The sequence below is a fragment of the Bombina bombina genome, chromosome 3 (assembly GCF_027579735.1).
Source record: "Bombina bombina isolate aBomBom1 chromosome 3, aBomBom1.pri, whole genome shotgun sequence".
In the NCBI taxonomy this organism is placed as follows: domain Eukaryota; kingdom Metazoa; phylum Chordata; class Amphibia; order Anura; family Bombinatoridae; genus Bombina; species Bombina bombina.
The window spans coordinates 748070264-748087845 of record NC_069501.1 but is presented as its reverse complement, the minus strand read 5'-3'; the positions used below and the strand labels follow the sequence as shown (position 1 = coordinate 748087845).

The 17582-nt window shown below is 37.4% G+C and overlaps 1 protein-coding gene across 1 annotated transcript in view; it reads right to left on the bottom strand.

The window, feature by feature from the left end:
- Positions 1 to 404: 404 nt before the first annotated feature.
- CFAP47 (cilia and flagella associated protein 47) overlaps positions 405 to 17582 on the bottom strand; it is an 801982-nt gene continuing 784804 nt past the window's right edge. Inside the window, 2 exon segments of the mRNA XM_053705439.1 lie at positions 405 to 686; positions 16425 to 16593. Coding sequence (XP_053561414.1) covers positions 480 to 686; positions 16425 to 16593 — 376 coding nt within the window. The 3' untranslated portion in view covers positions 405 to 479.

Here is a 17582-nt window from a genome sequence, read left to right as displayed (position 1 = left end):
TAATTAATGAAAAAAGAAATAATTACACTGTAATCCTGATGCACTGGTAATGGATATAATCTCCATAATAAAGGTACATTTGTTTACTATGCACACAATATTTAAAATTAAGTTTTAGAAAATATTTTGAAATACGCTGTTTACTACATTTTTTATTTTATGAAAATGGACCAGAAAACATATGCATCAAACATGCAGAACATATTGCAGTATAAAAAAAGTATTTTAGCTTCATCATTTTTTTCTCATATTTTCTATACAAATTCAATGCAAGCAGTACTTGTTGCTGCTGTAAACTCGATCATTGAATACGCAACAGATTGCAATAACAATAACACACATCATAAAATTACAGTGACAATGTTACAATAAACATAAAAGAAGTGCTCAGTTTAGACACAAAGCAATGTGTAATAGTGTTTATTAATCTTTGCATGCAGTTGCAGCTGTAATAGTTAACATAGCTGGAATACAATTACTTAGGTACGTAAAACTAGGGATGCTCCCTTAATAGGAGAAGACACAGCTGTTGAGATTAGTTTTAGGTTATCTTGGATAAAATTACGCTTCTTTGTGGTTGTTGGAGGCTTAAACCCAGATGAAAATATTTTGGATGGTACTTCAGAGAGTGATGTGGATTTTGGTGTTTTCCCTTTGACTTCATAGTTCCACTGCATTGTAGGTGTCTACAATAAAAAAAAAGAAGAAGAATGTTATTCATTGAGTTGTGGATTCCATCATTAAACTAATATTTGTAAATTAGAATAACTATATGTATAATTGTGTACTCATTAACATTTCATCCAAATATTGCTAGGGATAAAGGTACAATGCTAGCTTCCTAGATTTTTATTATTATAATTTCAATTAAGGAATGTTGCCCTACTTGCAGATTCATTGTTAGTCTTTCCCTTAAAGACTAATAATAACATTATTGATTAAGGAATATCTGTTTAATGAAATCTCAATTAAATCACAATGGAATGAACAATATTTTACAACATTCTATTCTATTTTTGAAAACAAATATATTGTCATTTTATTAGCATTATTTCTATATTTTATTTTATTTTATTTAGTTGGAGCTGTGATCATTTTATATTGTGCAGTGGATTTGTAAGTTCAACCATGGTTTTAGGAAATGTATATGAGATAATCAAGCTCATTTTAATTGAAGAAAATACATTGAATTAATATACATGCTGTGGCTAGAGATGTTTTTAAAGGGACACTCAGGTCAAAATTAAGCTTTCATGATTCAGACAGAGCATGCAATTTTAAACAACTTTCCAATTTACATCCATTAACAAAATGTGCACAGTATTGTTATATTTACACTTTTTGATTCATCAGCTCCTACTGAGCATGTGCAAGAAATCACAGAATATACATATATGCATTTGTGATTGGCTGGTGACTGTCACATGATACAGAAGTGGAAATAGACCTAACTTTGAAATGTGTCAGAAACAAATATAGTACTCGTTTGAAGTTCAGACTAGGTGCTATTGCATTGTCTTTTTTTATCATGTATTTGTTTATTATGCAAATCTACTGTATTTACTGGTCCTTTAAGAAATAAGATGCATATGCTAGTTCATTAATTTTTTTTTTTATATATTTTATTTCATTTAAGGAAGTTATCCTTCATGACAGATATATGTTTAGCATTTCTCTTAAAGACTAATAACAGATATGGTTAAAATCAAAATTTATGCTAACCTGATAAATTTCTTTCTTTCCAGATATGGAGAGTCCACAACGCCATTCAATTACTAGTGGGAATATCACTCCTAGCCAGCAGGAGGGGGCAAAGAGCACCACAGCAAAGCTGTTAAGTGTCACTCCCTACCCATAATCCCCAGTCATTCGACCAAAGGGAAATGGAAAAGGAATAAAACAAAGGTGTAGAGATGCCTTAGGTTTAGTAAAAAATAACTGTCCTAATAAAGGGTGGGGTCAGGTAAGCATAAATTTTGTTTTCTTTCCTAAGATATGGAGAGTCCACAACATCATTCAGTTACTTGTGGGAACCAATACCCAAGCTAGAGGACACAGAATGAACAGGGAGGGAGAACAAGACAGGCAGACCTTAACAGGAGGAACCACTGCTTGAAGAACATTTCTCCCAAAAGAGGCCTCAGCCGAGGCAAAAGTTTCAAATTTGTAAAATTTGTAAAAAGTATGCATAGAGGACCAAGTTGCAGCCTTGCAAATCTGTTCCATAGAAGCTTCATTTTTGAAAGCCCAAGAATAGGAGGCAGCCCTAGTGGAATTAGCTGTAATTCTCTCAGGAGGCTGCTGTCCAGCAGTCTCATAAGCAAAATGAATCATACTTCTCAACCAGAGGGAAAGAGAAGTAGCCTTCTGACCCTTACACTTTCCTGAGAAACAAACAAACAGGGCAGGAGACTGGCGAAATTCCTTAGTTGACTGTAGGTAGAATTTTAGAGCACACACAACATCCAAGTGGTGCAACAGACATTCTTTATGAGAAGGATTGGGACAGAGAGAAAGAACAACAATTTCTCGATTAATATTTCTATCAGAAACCACTTTAGGAAGAAACCCCAATTTAGTACGAAGAACCTCCTTATCCGCATAAAAGATAAGGTAAGGTGAATCACACTGCAAAGCCGAGAGTTCCGAAACTCTCAGAGCAGAAGAGATAGCAATAAGAAACAAAACCTTCCAAGATAGCAACTTAATATCTATGGAAATAAATTAGCTTAAACAGAGTCTGCTGAAAAACATTAAGAAAAAGATTTAGGCTCCAAGGAGGAGAAACAGATTTAAACACAGGCCTGATTCTGACCAGGGGGGCCTGACAAAAAGGTTGAACATCTGGCACATCCGCCAGATGCTTGTGTAACAAAATAGATAATGCAGAAGTTTGACCTTTCAGAGAACTGACTGACAACCCTTTCTCCAGACCTTCCTAGAGAAAAGACAAAATTCTAGGAATCCTGACCCTACTCCAAGAGCAGCCCTTAGATTCACACCAATAAAGGTATTTACCCCATACGTTATGGTAAATTTTTCGAGTAACAGGCTTGCAAGCCTGGATCATGGTCTCAATGACCGACTGAGAAAATCCATGCTTAGACAGAACTAAGCGTTCAATCTCCAAACAGTCAGCTTCAGAGAAACGAGAATTAGATGGAGGAATGGAACTTGAGTTAGAAGGTCTTTCCTGCTCTGAGCAGGCGGACAGACATTGCCACAATTCAACCCGATCGAGTATGATCAGGTTGATTCAGAGCTGCTGGTGCAATGCTGAATACGGAAAGTGTATTGCTCTCCGTATTCAGCGAGGTCTGGCGGACCTGATCCGCACTGTCGGATCAGGTCCGCCAGACCTTGATAAATAGAGGCCCCGTCTAATAACTTGCATATTAGCATCATTAATAAAGGAATTGGCTAGTTTGAGAGCCTTAATCCTATATTGTATCTCCTCCTACAGAGTCTCTACTAAAATTGATTCAGACAAGGCGTTGCACCAATAATATGCCACATTTGCTACTGTGGCAATACAAACTGCAGGTTGCCATTGAAGACCTTGATGAATATACATCTTCTTCAAATAAACTTTTTGTCCATGGGATCCTTAAAGCAGCAGCTATATCTATATATCTATATCTTTTGTGATTGGACTTACCTCTATAAGGACATTTTATTATTATTATCACTGTTACATCATATATATTGCTCTGGTTCTCTATACTGTTAAGCTCTTTATGTTTGAGTCTTCTATGGCCAGCTATGCTATATTTTGGCCAGTATGTTACACTGATGCTATAGTCATTATATAATTGATATATTTAACACAGTAGTTACTTTTGCCATATAATTGATACAACAGTCATCTCATATGTATGCATTTTTCATCTATCTGTGTACTTAGTATATCAGTATTTACCATTGGCGCTTCTTATAGTTACCAGCTTGGCATAATCAAGGTCTTATATTTGCCTGCTGTGTATCTTGTCTACCATACTCTATATGGATTGTAGTTCTGTTATCCAGAGTAGAAATAGCCCCTACAACTTTAGGCACCGTTCGCCAAGAATTTTTTATGGACTCAGCAACAGGAAACATGTTTTTAAATACAGGAGATGGGGAGAAAGGAATTCCTGGCTTCTCCTATTCCTGTAAAATAGTCTCCATCACACGGTCTGGGACAGGAAAAACTTCCACCAAGGAAAGAACATCATAGTATTTATTATGCTTACTAGACTTCTTAGGTTTGAGACTGACAGAAGTATCTGAGTCGTCAGTATAGTAGTAATACCTCCTTTAACAGTACACAAAGGTGTTCCAGCTTAAATCTGAAGTTTACTTCTTCAGTATCAGATGTAGGAATAATACTGTCCAAATCTGAGATTTCACCCTCAGAGGCTACCGACGTATCCTCCTCATCAGACCTATGAGGGAGGGCAACCTGTGTAGCAGTAGGTGGAACAGAAACCTTACTATCTGAATGTCTAATTTTCCTCTTGCATTTTCCCAGCATAGGAAAAGCAGATAATGCTGCAAATACCGCAGAAGCTACCTGTGCAGCAAAATTTGCAGGCAAATAAACTCCTCCAGAAGGCTGAGAGGAACTGCAGGGCACTGTATGTGATGCCATATATATAGGCTTGGGACATTTGAAGAGAAAGCTGTGGCATTGCCTAAACAGCATCATCCTGAGAGACATTGGGCTCAGAGGGCAACATTTTTTCTTTAATTTGAAGTGTTCAAGATAAGCATGCAGCACAGAATTGCATAGGCAAAACAATTTGTGCCTCAAGCCATAACAAGCATTTGTCAAAAGACAGAGTCTTGGTCCATGTCCATAATACTAAATAAAAAAATTCCCCAAATTGTAGAAATGTTTTAAATACACTGTCACTTTAAGAATTTTTAATACCACAGCCGTTTAACATGCAAAAAATCTTTAAAATAATAAACCAATCAGGCCGCCTACACCTCAGACAGGCTGAGGTACCTTACCTTAACACTTATACACAATTTGGCTGCCAGAAGTCTCTAAAATGATCATATAGTATATCGTCATTGAAGAGACTGAAATTCGATGACGCCGCTCCGCTCCATGAATATCCGACAGCAGAGAGAAGTCACATGACCGGCAGGGAGAGGAAACTACACAGCAAGTAAAAGACGCGCGTTTCCCTCTGCCTACAACACCGGAGCTTAATTTACACAAATGCTCAAGCAGTCTGTCAGTTAGCCTGTTCTAGCTAAGCAAGCAAAGAAAAGCAACTGCAAATTTTAAGTTTATACATAAATCCCTGTATAAAATATAAGCCACACACATACTAATAAAGTATTTCAACAAAATGAGTCCAAAGAGGAAAAAACATCCCAATAAAGGAAAGATTAACCCCTATTCACAACATACATAATGTGCCTGCCCACTGCCAAAGAAAATCCTGTATAAAAGGTTTAAAAAATGTCCCCATCTACTGCATATGACATATTATTCTTAAGTGCAAGTCTCCAAGACCTAGAAGACAAAAGCACTTACCTGCAGTATAGCTGTCTGGCAGGAAGACAGCTCACAAGGCGTGAAAGGACACATACTCCTTACAGAGACCTGTAGAAAAAGAAAGAACAGAGTAACCAGCTCTGGCTTTCTGTACCATGGGCAGCAATGTGTTAGGAAACAAAGCAAAGACTACCTCACAACTTCCGAACTGCTTAAAAGCCACCACTACTCTACTGAAGAGATTGACGTGGACTTTCTTCAAACATTAAACTTCACCACCTCCATTGACATAGGCAAAGAGAATGACTGGGGATTGTGGGTAGGGGAGTGACAATTAGACCTTTAGCCCGCTGCTTCATAACTGGTGTTTCTGGCGCTTGATATATGGGCCCCATTGACTGAAGCAGTAACAGAAATACCATCATATTCAAAACTGCAGGGCTGGAAGAGACCAACTTAAACAGGCAAAATTTAGTTTTATTATCAAATTATTTAGAGTATTTGCAGCTCTCTTTAAAGCTGTTCTCTTATTTTAACACATTACAGAAGCCACTTGGTAAATCTCTACATATTTATGTTGGGCGCCACCATCTTGGAACACACATATTTTAGCATCCTGTGACAGAAGCATTTTGCTTTCAAAGGTCACAGAGATTTCTGACAGGTGTACCTTGCATTTTGATTTAGAATGCACACCAGAATACAAAAGGTTTACATTTTTGCAGTTTACACAATTTCAAATTTGCAAAACATATAAAAAGCAAACGCAGAGACTGCAAAAACATATCACTCCTGCTCTGCATTGTGCACACTATACTGAAGTGCACAATATGGCTTATCAAGAGGAAAGTGATATCACTGATCTACGAATGTGCACCGCTTCTATCACATGGTACAAGAATATTGTGGCGACCGGTGTGAAAGTGCAGAGCTTCACTAACCAGCCCTTTTAAATGGTAAAAATAAGCTAATGGATTTGAAGAGAGCTGCAGACACAGGTGAAATACAAGAACATAGAGAGTTCTAAAAGATATATTATAAATATATGGGATGCATACAGGGAAATGTTAGATCTCAGGTGATGTATATAATGTAACTTTTATTGAAATTTGGAAATAAGATCTTGATTATTTCCCTAAAAACATATTTAATAATTAAATATGACTAAATGTAACATCTGATAGACTGATGTCAAAAGATAATTATTTAGTATAACTGTCTATGATTTCATGTATAACAGTATTATATCACAGCACTGAATGGCCCAAACTAGTGGACAAAACATTCTGCAACTTTTACAACTCAAATTAATTTAATTTGCTCTACCAGGAATTACTGCTGATGTTGATGTTCCTTAATATTCGCCCATCACCCAACAACAATACAAACGTTTACAGCAATTAAGATGAAAGAGCCAATGCCATTAACTGGGAATGTTAATAACTACAGTTCAGTTTCTAAATTAGAAGAGAGATAACAAAGTATTTGTTGGCAAAAAACAAAATCCATTTAAGAGCTGGCATGACTGATAAAAACTGCTAGCAGAGAACAGACCACCGAGGAATTTATTACTAAACTAAAACATTACTTGTTTGTGATAAACTTATGGCGCCAGCTATATTTATGAGGGCTCCTTATGTTCTCTCACTTAAGATTAAGTATTCATGCAGGTACAATTTTGTTAAAATGTTGTGGTAAAAGAATGAAAGATTTCATTGTTATGCATATTAAAGCCTTTAGCTTGGAGGGAGAGAAACAAGAAGCAAGATAATTAATTTCATGTAATAGCGGGATATAAGATCTAGATTTTACAATGCAAATGCACAAACAAAAACGAATATAGTTATTTCTATTAGATTTTAGCTGCATGATGCAACTTAATGTTAAGAGCCTGAAGGGGAAACAAATGAATAAAGCATTGCTATTTTTTTGATTTCCAATTGGTACATTTTCCTAGGAAAATTATATATGACATAATTAAATAATGAGAAGATAAAATATCACTTAATTCTGAAGTAAAGATTATATTATATGCGTGCTAATAAATGTCATGCAAGACACGAACGGCCTATGAGTTCTCACCAGTTCCTATCTTAATCTATGTACGTCATTAATTTAAAAATGGAGAAATAAGTGAGTTTTAGTGAATAATACAGGAATTTGTAAAGAGTGTAGAGGTTGTGTTCTAGTCTTAATGGATCTAGGGGAGAGAATGAGTAGAAATTCAAAGTTAATTTTCTCCAGAGAAATTATTCCCTATAAACTATAGACTTTGACATATTAACTAAACTACAATAAACTACTGACTGACAAAATACTTTGTGCTTCATTTATTAAGCTGCAATAGTAGCTTTGGAGCCCCAGCGTATCAGGCTTGTGAAAATTGTAATCATCCAGATCTGATTTGATTGGGATGATTGACAGCACCCACTAACACACAATTAGCTTTGCACAAGCATGGGACAGCATTGCACAAGCAGCTTTTGCAATGTTAAATGCAGGCAGGCTGGTCGGACAAGGTTCAATATAGCAAACCTTGTCCACTTGCCAAATGATAAATTAAGCCCTATGTGTCTTATTTATTTATATTTATTTATTATAAAAACTAAACATTGTTTATCTAACTACAGATACCCTTTGAGATTTTTGTTACAACACTACAGGGAGTGCAGAATTATTAGGCAAGTTGTATTTTTGAGGATTAATTTTATTATTGAACAACAACCATGTTCTCAATGAACCCAAAAAAACTCATTAATATCAAAGCTGAATAGTTTTGGAAGTAGTTTTTAGTTTGTTTTTAGTTATAGCTATTTTAGGGGGATATCTGTGTGTGCAGGTGACTATTACTGTGCATAATTATTAGGCAACTTAACAAAAAACAAATATATACCCATTTCAATTATTTATTTTTACCAGTGAAACCAATATAACATCTCAACATTCACAAATATACATTTCTGACATTCAAAAACAAAACAAAAACAAATCAGTGACCAATATAGCCACCTTTCTTTGCAAGGACACTCAAAAGCCTGCCATCGATGGATTCTGTCAGTGTTTTGATCTGTTCACCTTCAACATTGCGTGCAGCAGCAACCACAGCCTCGCAGACACTGTTCAGAGAGGTGTACTGTTTTCCCTCCTTGTAAATCTCACATTTGATGATGGACCACAGGTTCTCAATGGGGTTCAGATCAGGTGAACAAGGAGGCCATGTCATTAGATTTTCTTCTTTTATACCCTTTCTTGCCAGCCACGCTGTGGAGTATTTGGACGCGTGTGATGGAGCATTGTCCTGCATTAAAATCATGTTTTTCTTGAAGGATGCAGACTTCTTCCTGTACCACTGCTTGCAGAAGGTGTCTTCCAGAAACTGGCAGTAGGACTGGGAGTTGAGCTTGACTCCATCCTCAACCCGAAAAGGCCCCACAAGCTCATCTTTGATGATACCAGCCCAAACCAGTACTCCACCTCCACCTTGCTGGCGTCTGAGTCGGACTGGAGCTCTCTGCCCTTTACCAATCCAGCCACGGGCCCATCCATCTGGCCCATCAAGACTCACTCTCATTTCATCAGTCCATAAAACCTTAGAAAAATCAGTCTTGAGATATTTCTTGGCCCAGTCTTGACGTTTCAGCTTGTGTGTCTTGTTCAGTGGTGGTCGTCTTTCAGCCTTTCTTACCTTGGCCATGTCTCTGAGTATTGCACACCTTGTGCTTTTGGGCACTCCAGTGATGTTGCAGCTCTGAAATATGGCCAAACTGGTGGCAAGTGGCATCTTGGCAGCTGCACGCTTGACTTTTCTCAGTTCATGGGCAGTTATTTTGCGCCTTGGTTTTTCCACACGCTTCTTGCGACCCTGTTGACTATTTTGAATGAAACGCTTGATTGTTCGATGATCACGCTTCAGAAGCTTTGCAATTTTAAGAGTGCTGCATCCCTCTGCAAGATATCTCACTATTTTTGACTTTTCTGAGCCTGTCAAGTCCTTCTTTTGACCCATTTTGCCAAAGGAAAGGAAGTTGCCTAATAATTATGCACACCTGATATAGGGTGTTGATGTCATTAGACCACACCCCTTCTCATTACAGAGATGCACATCACCTAATATGCTTAATTGGTAGTAGGCTTTCGAGCCTATACAGCTTGGAGAAAGACAACATGCATAAAGAGGATGATGTGGTCAAAATACTCATTTGCCTAATAATTCTACACTCCCTGTAATGGAAACTTTGCCTTCCAGGTGTGTTACACTGTTAAAGCATCCCCTGGAAGCCAAATACCAAGGGCATGATGATCAAAAACTTGCCAGCATGGAGAGAAATCACACAAAATCTTTGGGATTATTTTTATTGATTATTTTATTGTAATGTAGGAGTCTCCTTCAAATAGTGCCTCTCCTTCTCTGCATAGTGAAATAAACATCTCTCAAGATACAATTTGCTTTTCTAAAACTATTTTGATGGCTCTCACAGTACTTATTATAGACTATGTAAGAAAAGGAGATAGCTACATTGTTACATTAGAGTTCAATTAAGCAGGCTACCATTGCTAATTTTAATAGAATCAATGTACGAGTTTGAGTCAAAAGTGCTAAATTCTCCATACTGGGTATTCACAGTATTTCAATTTGCTGGCAACTAGCTCTCAGCTTTCTCCCTACAGCTCTTCTAAATGAAAGAGTATGCAACAGTCAATGAAGTTTAATGAAAAGTGATTTATTGTTGTAAAATGTAATCTGCTGCAGCAAACTGGAATGCTGTGAATACAATTTTTAATATAAGTGCTATTGAACCTGTAAGTTTAAAGTTAAACCTCAAAGATAGTAGCCTATTGATGCCCTCAGTTTTCTTTGTCTTTTCAGATAACCTTACAAGCTTTAGATTATTCTAGTGTGAAGGAGACTCAGTGTTTTTTTTTTTTTTTTTTAAATCTATTTTATTCTTTTGTTATGTCACATGACTATTATCTTTCCAAACTAAGGTCCCCTTTCCAAGGTCCATTAGCCATGTAAAAACTAGAACTTGAGAGGTTACTTAAAAACAATGCCTTTTAAATTAGACAATGGTAATCAAAAACCTGTTAGCATTATATGCCAACTGAAAATTAAATGTTCATGCAGCACAAATGCACTTGTCAAAAGTCCTCAACTCAAACAACATAACAACATGGGTTCTCTAATTCCATTTATAAGTCTCCAATGGAAATTAGTATGCTAACATGCATTAGTGGCTGCTAGCATACAAGGTAGCATGCAGTGTATGGCATGTAAAGTTCAAAGTGTTTACAGACAATGGGAAACATGCCAACGAAACATCAACAGCCCTAAATGCTTACTGACTGTGTAAATGTAATGCAGACAAATTACTAATACTAATGAAAGACTAGCTCCATTTATTTGTAAAAAGTGTCCCACTTACACTAACTACTACTAACACAGGTGTCTGTGTTATGGGCTAGTGAATGGGGCTTGTTGCAGGGATACTCAGCGTAGGAGTAAGATCCAGTGTGTCTAGGGCCTGAGATATCTACTACACAATAAATGCTGCTTATGCACTGTGTTCTCGTAATGACAGTCATGGAACACTGATGAGCATGCATGGCAGCCCGATGTGCATGTATTCATCATTCTAAAGGATGAATGCAAAAAAACAGAATTTATGCTTACCTGATAAATTACTTTCTCCAACGGTGTGTCCGGTCCACGGCGTCATCCTTACTTGTGGGATATTCTCTTCCCCAACAGGAAATGGCAAAGAGTCCCAGCAAAGCTGGTCACATGATCCCTCCTAGGCTCCGCCCACCCCAGCCATTCGACCGACGGACAGGAGGAAATATATATAGGAGAAACCATATGATACCGTGGTGACTGTAGTTAGAGAAAATAATTCATCAGACCTGATTAAAAAACCAGGGCGGGCCGTGGACCGGACACACCGTTGGAGAAAGTAATTTATCAGGTAAGCATAAATTCTGTTTTCTCCAACATTGGTGTGTCCGGTCCACGGCGTCATCCTTACTTGTGGGAACCAATACCAAAGCTTTAGGACACGGATGAAGGGAGGGAGCAAATCAGGTCACCTAAACGGAAGGCACCACAGCTTGCAAAACCTTTCTCCCAAAAATAGCCTCCGAAGAAGCAAAAGTATCAAATTTGTAAAATTTGGCAAAAGTGTGCAGTGAAGACCAAGTCGCTGCCTTACATATCTGGTCAACAGAAGCCTTGTTCTTGAAGGCCCATGTGGAAGCCACAGCCCTAGTGAAGTGAGCTGTGATTCTTTCAGGAGGCTGCCGTCCGGCAGTCTCATAAGCCAAACGGATAATGCTTTTAAGCCAAAAGGAAAGAGAGGTAGAAGTCGCTTTTTGACCTCTCCTTTTACCAGAATAAACAACAAACAAGGAAGATGTTTGTCTGAAATCTTTAGTAGCCTCTAAATAGAACTTTAGAGCATGGACAACGTCCAAATTGTGTAACAAACGTTCCTTCTTTGAAACTGGATTCGGACACAAAGAAGGTACAACTATCTCCTGGTTAATATTTTTGTTAGAAACAACTTTAGGAAGAAAACCAGGCTTAGTACGCAAAACCACCTTATCTGCATGGAACACCAGATAAGGAGGAGAACACTGCAGAGCAGATAACTCTGAAACTCTTCTAGCAGAAGAAATTGCAACCAAAAACAAAACTTTCCAAGATAGTAACTTAATATCTATGGAATGTAAGGGTTCAAACGGAACCCCTTGAAGAACTGAAAGAACTAGATTTAGACTCCAGGGAGGAGTCAAAGGTCTGTAAACAGGCTTGATCCTAACCAGAGCCTGAACAAATGCTTGAACATCTGGCACAGCTGCCAGTCTTTTGTGTAGTAAGACAGATAAAGCAGAGATCTGTCCCTTTAGAGAACTTGCAGATAATCCTTTCTCCAAACCTTCTTGAAGAAAGGAGAGAATCTTAGGAATTTTTATCTTATTCCATGGGAATCCTTTGGATTCACACCAACAGATATATTTTTTCCATATTTTATGGTAAATTTTTCTAGTTACAGGTTTTCTGGCCTGAACCAGAGTATCTATCACCGAATCTGAAAACTCTTAACCATCTCCGTGGAGATGTTGCCTGTGCAATGGCAAAGAGAATGACTGGGGTGGGTGGAGCCTAGGAGGGATCATGTGACCAGCTTTGCTGGGACTCTTTGCCATTTCCTGTTGGGGAAGAGAATATCCCACAAGTAAGGATGACGCCGTGGACCGGACACACCAATGTTGGAGAAATACCCAAACAATATAAAAATAAAGGTGTCAATTGACTATATATTAATGTTGATTACCTAATGTCCAGAAATGTTGTTTGTCATTTAAGAACATTTTAACTTAAAAAAAACCCAAAACAATAATCAGTTGTGTTTCATAGTATGCATGAAAACCAACAAGATATGCCATTTAATACAGGCCAGAATGGATTTTCAAATGTTGAAGGCTGATGAATTAAGAAATAATGCAAAAACTTGCTTAAAAAGTAATTTATGATAAATTAGAAAACTTTTGCTAAGGGTTTTCAAAGCAAAGTATCTGATGGGTTTCTTTGTTGTAATATAACAATAAAACATTAGAAAACAATAAGACAAATTGTGCTTTACAATGAATTAGAATAGACACTAATTCAAGAGTTCCTCCACAAAAGAAAATTAATTGACGATCTATTTACATGAATATCTATTTAGATCCAAATGGAAGTGCCACAAACTGGTAATGCTTGTCCAGAAAAGCGAACCTTAGGAACTGATGATGTTCCTTGTGGATAGGAATATGTAGGTACGCATCCTTTAAATCCACGGTAGTCATAAATTGATTTTCCTGGATAGTAGGTAGGATCGTTCGAATAGTTTCCATTTTGAACGATGGTACCCTGAGAAATTTGTTTAGGATCTTTAGATCCAAAATTGGTCTGAATGTTCCCTCTTTTTTGGGAACTATGAACAGATTGGAATAAAATCCCATTCCTTGTTCTTTTATTGGAACTGGATGTATCACTCCCATCTTTAACAGGTCTTCTACACAATGTAAGAATGCCTGTCTCTTTATTTGGTTTGAAGATAATTGAGACCTGTGGAACCTTCCCCTTGGGGGTAGTTCCTTGAATTCCAGGAGATAACCTTGAGAAACTATTTCTAGCGCCCAAGGATCCTGAACATCTCTTGCCCAAGCCTGAGCAAAGAGAGAAAGTCTGCCCCCCACTAGATCTGGTCCCGAATCGGGGGCTATCCCTTCATGCTGTTTTGGTAGCAGTGGTAGGCTTCTTGGCCTGCTTACCCTTGTTCCAGCCTTGCATTGGTTTCCAGGCTGGTTTGGGTTGTGAAGTATTACCCTCTTGCTTAGAGGATACAGAATTAGAGACTGGTCCGTTTCTGCGAAAGGGACGAAAATTAGGCTTATTTTTAGCCTTAAAAGACCTATCCTGTGGGAGGGCGTGGCCCTTTCCCCCAGTGATGTCTGAAATAATCTCTTTCAAATCAGGTCCAAATAATGTTTTACCTTTGAAAGGAATGTTAAGCAATTTTGTCTTGGAAGACACATCCGCTGACCAAGACTTTAGCCAAAGCGCTCTGCGCGCCACGATAGCAAACCCTGAATTTTTCGCCACTAATCTAGCTAATTGCAAAGCGGCATCTAAAACAAAAGAGTTAGCCAATTTAAGTGCTTGAACTCTGTCCATAACCTCCTCATACGAAGATTCTTTACTGAGCGATTTTTCTAGTTCCTCGAACCAGAAACACGCTGCCGTAGTGACAGGAACAATGCATGAAATTGGTTGTAGAAGGTAACCTTGCTGTACAAAAATCTTTTTAAGCAAACCCTCTAATTTCTTATCCATAGGATCTTTGAAAGCACAACTATCTTCGATAGGAATAGTAGTGCGTTTGTTTAGAGTAGAAACCGCCCCCTCGACCTTGGGGACTGTCTGCCATAAGTCCTTTCTGGGGTCGACTATAGGAAATAATTTCTTAAATATAGGGGGGGGAACAAAAGGTATGCCGGGCCTTTCCCACTCTTTATTTACTATGTCCGCCACCCGCTTGGGTATAGGAAAAGCGTCGGGGGGCACCGGAACCTCTAGGAACTTGTCCATCTTACATAATTTCTCTGGAATGACCAAATTGTCACAATCATCCAGAGTAGATAACACCTCCTTAAGCAGAGCGCGGAGATGTTCTAATTTAAATTTAAATGTCACAACATCAGGTTCAGCTTGATGAGAAATTTTTCCTGAATCTGAAATTTCTCCATCAGACAAAACCTCCCTCATGGCCCCTTGAGATTGGTGTGAGGGTATGTCAGAACAGTTATCATCAGCGTCCTCTTGCTCTTCAGTGTTTAAAACAGAGCAATCGCGCTTTCTCTGATAAGTAGGCATTTTGGATAAAAGATTTGCTATGGAGTTATCCATTACAGCCGTTAATTGTTGCATGGTAATAAGTATTGGCGCACTAGATGTACTAGGGGCCTCCTGTGTGGGCATAACTGGTGTAGACACAGTAGAGAATGATGTAGTATCATGTTTACTCCCCTCATTTGAGGAATCATCTTGGGCAATATCATTATCTGCTGCAATACTGTCCTTACTTTGTTTGGACACTATGGCACAATTATCACATAAATTTAAATGGGGAGACACATTGGCTTTTTATACATATATAACATAGCTTATCTGATGGTACAGACATGTTAAACAGGCTTAAACTTGTCAACAAAGCACAAAAAACGTTTTAAAATAAAACCGTTACTGTCACTTTAAATTTCAAACTGAAAACACTTTATTACTGAATATGTGAAAAAGTATGAAGGAATTGTTCAAAATTCACCAAAATTTCACCACAGTGTCTTAAAGCATTAAAAGTATTGCACACCAAATTTCAGAGCTTTAACCCTTAAATTAACGGAACCGGAGCCGTTTTTACATTTAACCCCTATACAGTCCCAGAATGAGGCTCTGTCTATAACTAGAAAGGCCCCCATCTGAAAAAGGTGTCCAACACAGTGCCTGCCGTTTTTCTAAACGTTCCCCAAGATTATAATACCAATAATTAGTTAGAATCTGCATAATATGGCTAGTAAAGCAATTGTTTTAGCCCAGAAAAATGTCTACCAGTTTTTAAGCCCTTTTTGAAGCCCTTTATTCTTTTATGTTTAACTAAGAAAATGGCTTACTGGTCCCCATGAGGGGAAATGACAGCCTTCCAGCATTACATGGTCTTGTTAGAAATATGGCTAGTCATACCTTAAGCAGAAAAGACTGCTAACTGTTTCCCCCAACTGAAGTTACTTCATCTCAACAGTCCTGTGTGGAAACAGCAATTGATTTCAGTTACTGTCTGCTAAAATCATCTTCCTCTTACAAACAGAAATCTTCATCCTTTTCTGTTTCAGAGTAAATAGTACATACCAGCACTATTTTAAAATAACAAACACTTGATAGAAGAATAAAACTACATTTAAACACCAAAAAACTCTTAACCATCTCCGTGGAGATGTTGCCTGTGCAACGGCAAAGAGAATGACTGGGGTGGGCGGAGCCTAGGAGGGTTCATGTGACCAGCTTTGCTGGGACTCTTTGCCATTTCCTGTTGGGGAAGAGAATATCCCACAAGTAAGGATGACGCCGTGGACCGGACACACCAATGTTGGAGAAATAACAATAAAACATTAGAAAACAATAAGACAAATTGTGCTTTACAATGAATTAGAATAGACACTAATTCAAGAGTTCCTCCACAAAAGAAAATTAATTGACGATCTATTTACATGAATATCTATTTAGATCCACATTTATTCTGTTGATTTTAAGTATATTTAATACATTTACAAAAGTAATAAACAAGTTAAACATTGATTCAAATACATTCTGTTTGTTGTTAAAATGACTTTGACTAACCTTTATTATAAGAGTTGCCTTTTGCTTTTTGCTGTACATACTGGGTTTGAAACCAACAATAATGAGTGTCCCAGTAGACCCAACTGGACGTAGTTCTCCAGAATGTGGTAAGACAGAGAATTCCATATCGCTGCCAGGCAAGAAGTATGCGCTGAAAGGCTCTTGGTACCTTAACACAATGTAAAAATGATTAAATTTTTTTTTAGATGGCACAAATTATTCATTATAGAAATAAAACAGACAACTAAACATGAGTCGGTGAGGTAATTTAATAATAAAACTGTGATTTCTACAAAATATATCTTATATAAAAATTACTGTGCATTCGATAAATGCCATACCATTAGAAGCTTAGCTAATAATACTATTACATAAACGAGTATAATTCTAAAATTAATTCCTAAGACCCCACAAAAATGATTTACCAAAACCAGAATTTAGACACTAGATACTCACATGCCTTTCAAGTTTCTGTAAAAGAGCTAAAGCTTAAATAAAGTAATTACATATTTTAAAAAATTGGAAATGTTTTTTTTTTTCATTAAAGGGACACCGAACCCAAATTTTCTATTTTGTGATTCAGATAGAGCACGCAATTTTAAGCAACTTTCTAATTTACTCCTATTATCAAATTTTCTTCATTCTCTTGGAATATTTATTTAAAAAAGCAAGAATGTAAGTTTAGATGCGTGCCCATTTTCGGTGAACAACCTTGGTTGTCCTTGCTGATTGGTGGATAAATTCACCCACCAATAAACAAGTGCTGTCCATGGTCCTGAACCAAAAATTGTCTAGCTCCTTAACTTAGATGCATTCTTTTTCAAATAAAGATAGCAAGAGAACGAAAAAAAATTTGATAATAAGAGTAAATTAGAAAGTTGCATAAAATTGCATGGTCTATCTGAATCACGAAAGAAAAAATGTGGGTTTAGTGTCCCTTTAAGTAAATTAATTGATATTTTGCTGGTTATAACTAAGAATTACCATATTTCATTATTGCATGCTTATAATGCAACTGTTTAGTAGTGGTGCAATTAAATATTATGAGCTAAATAACAAGCCTGCAGATGGTAGTTAAGAAGCAACGGTCATCAGATCAATGTTTCTTAACCTATCTGTAAGCTCTGAGCTGGCAGATTTATATCAACCCGGATAAGT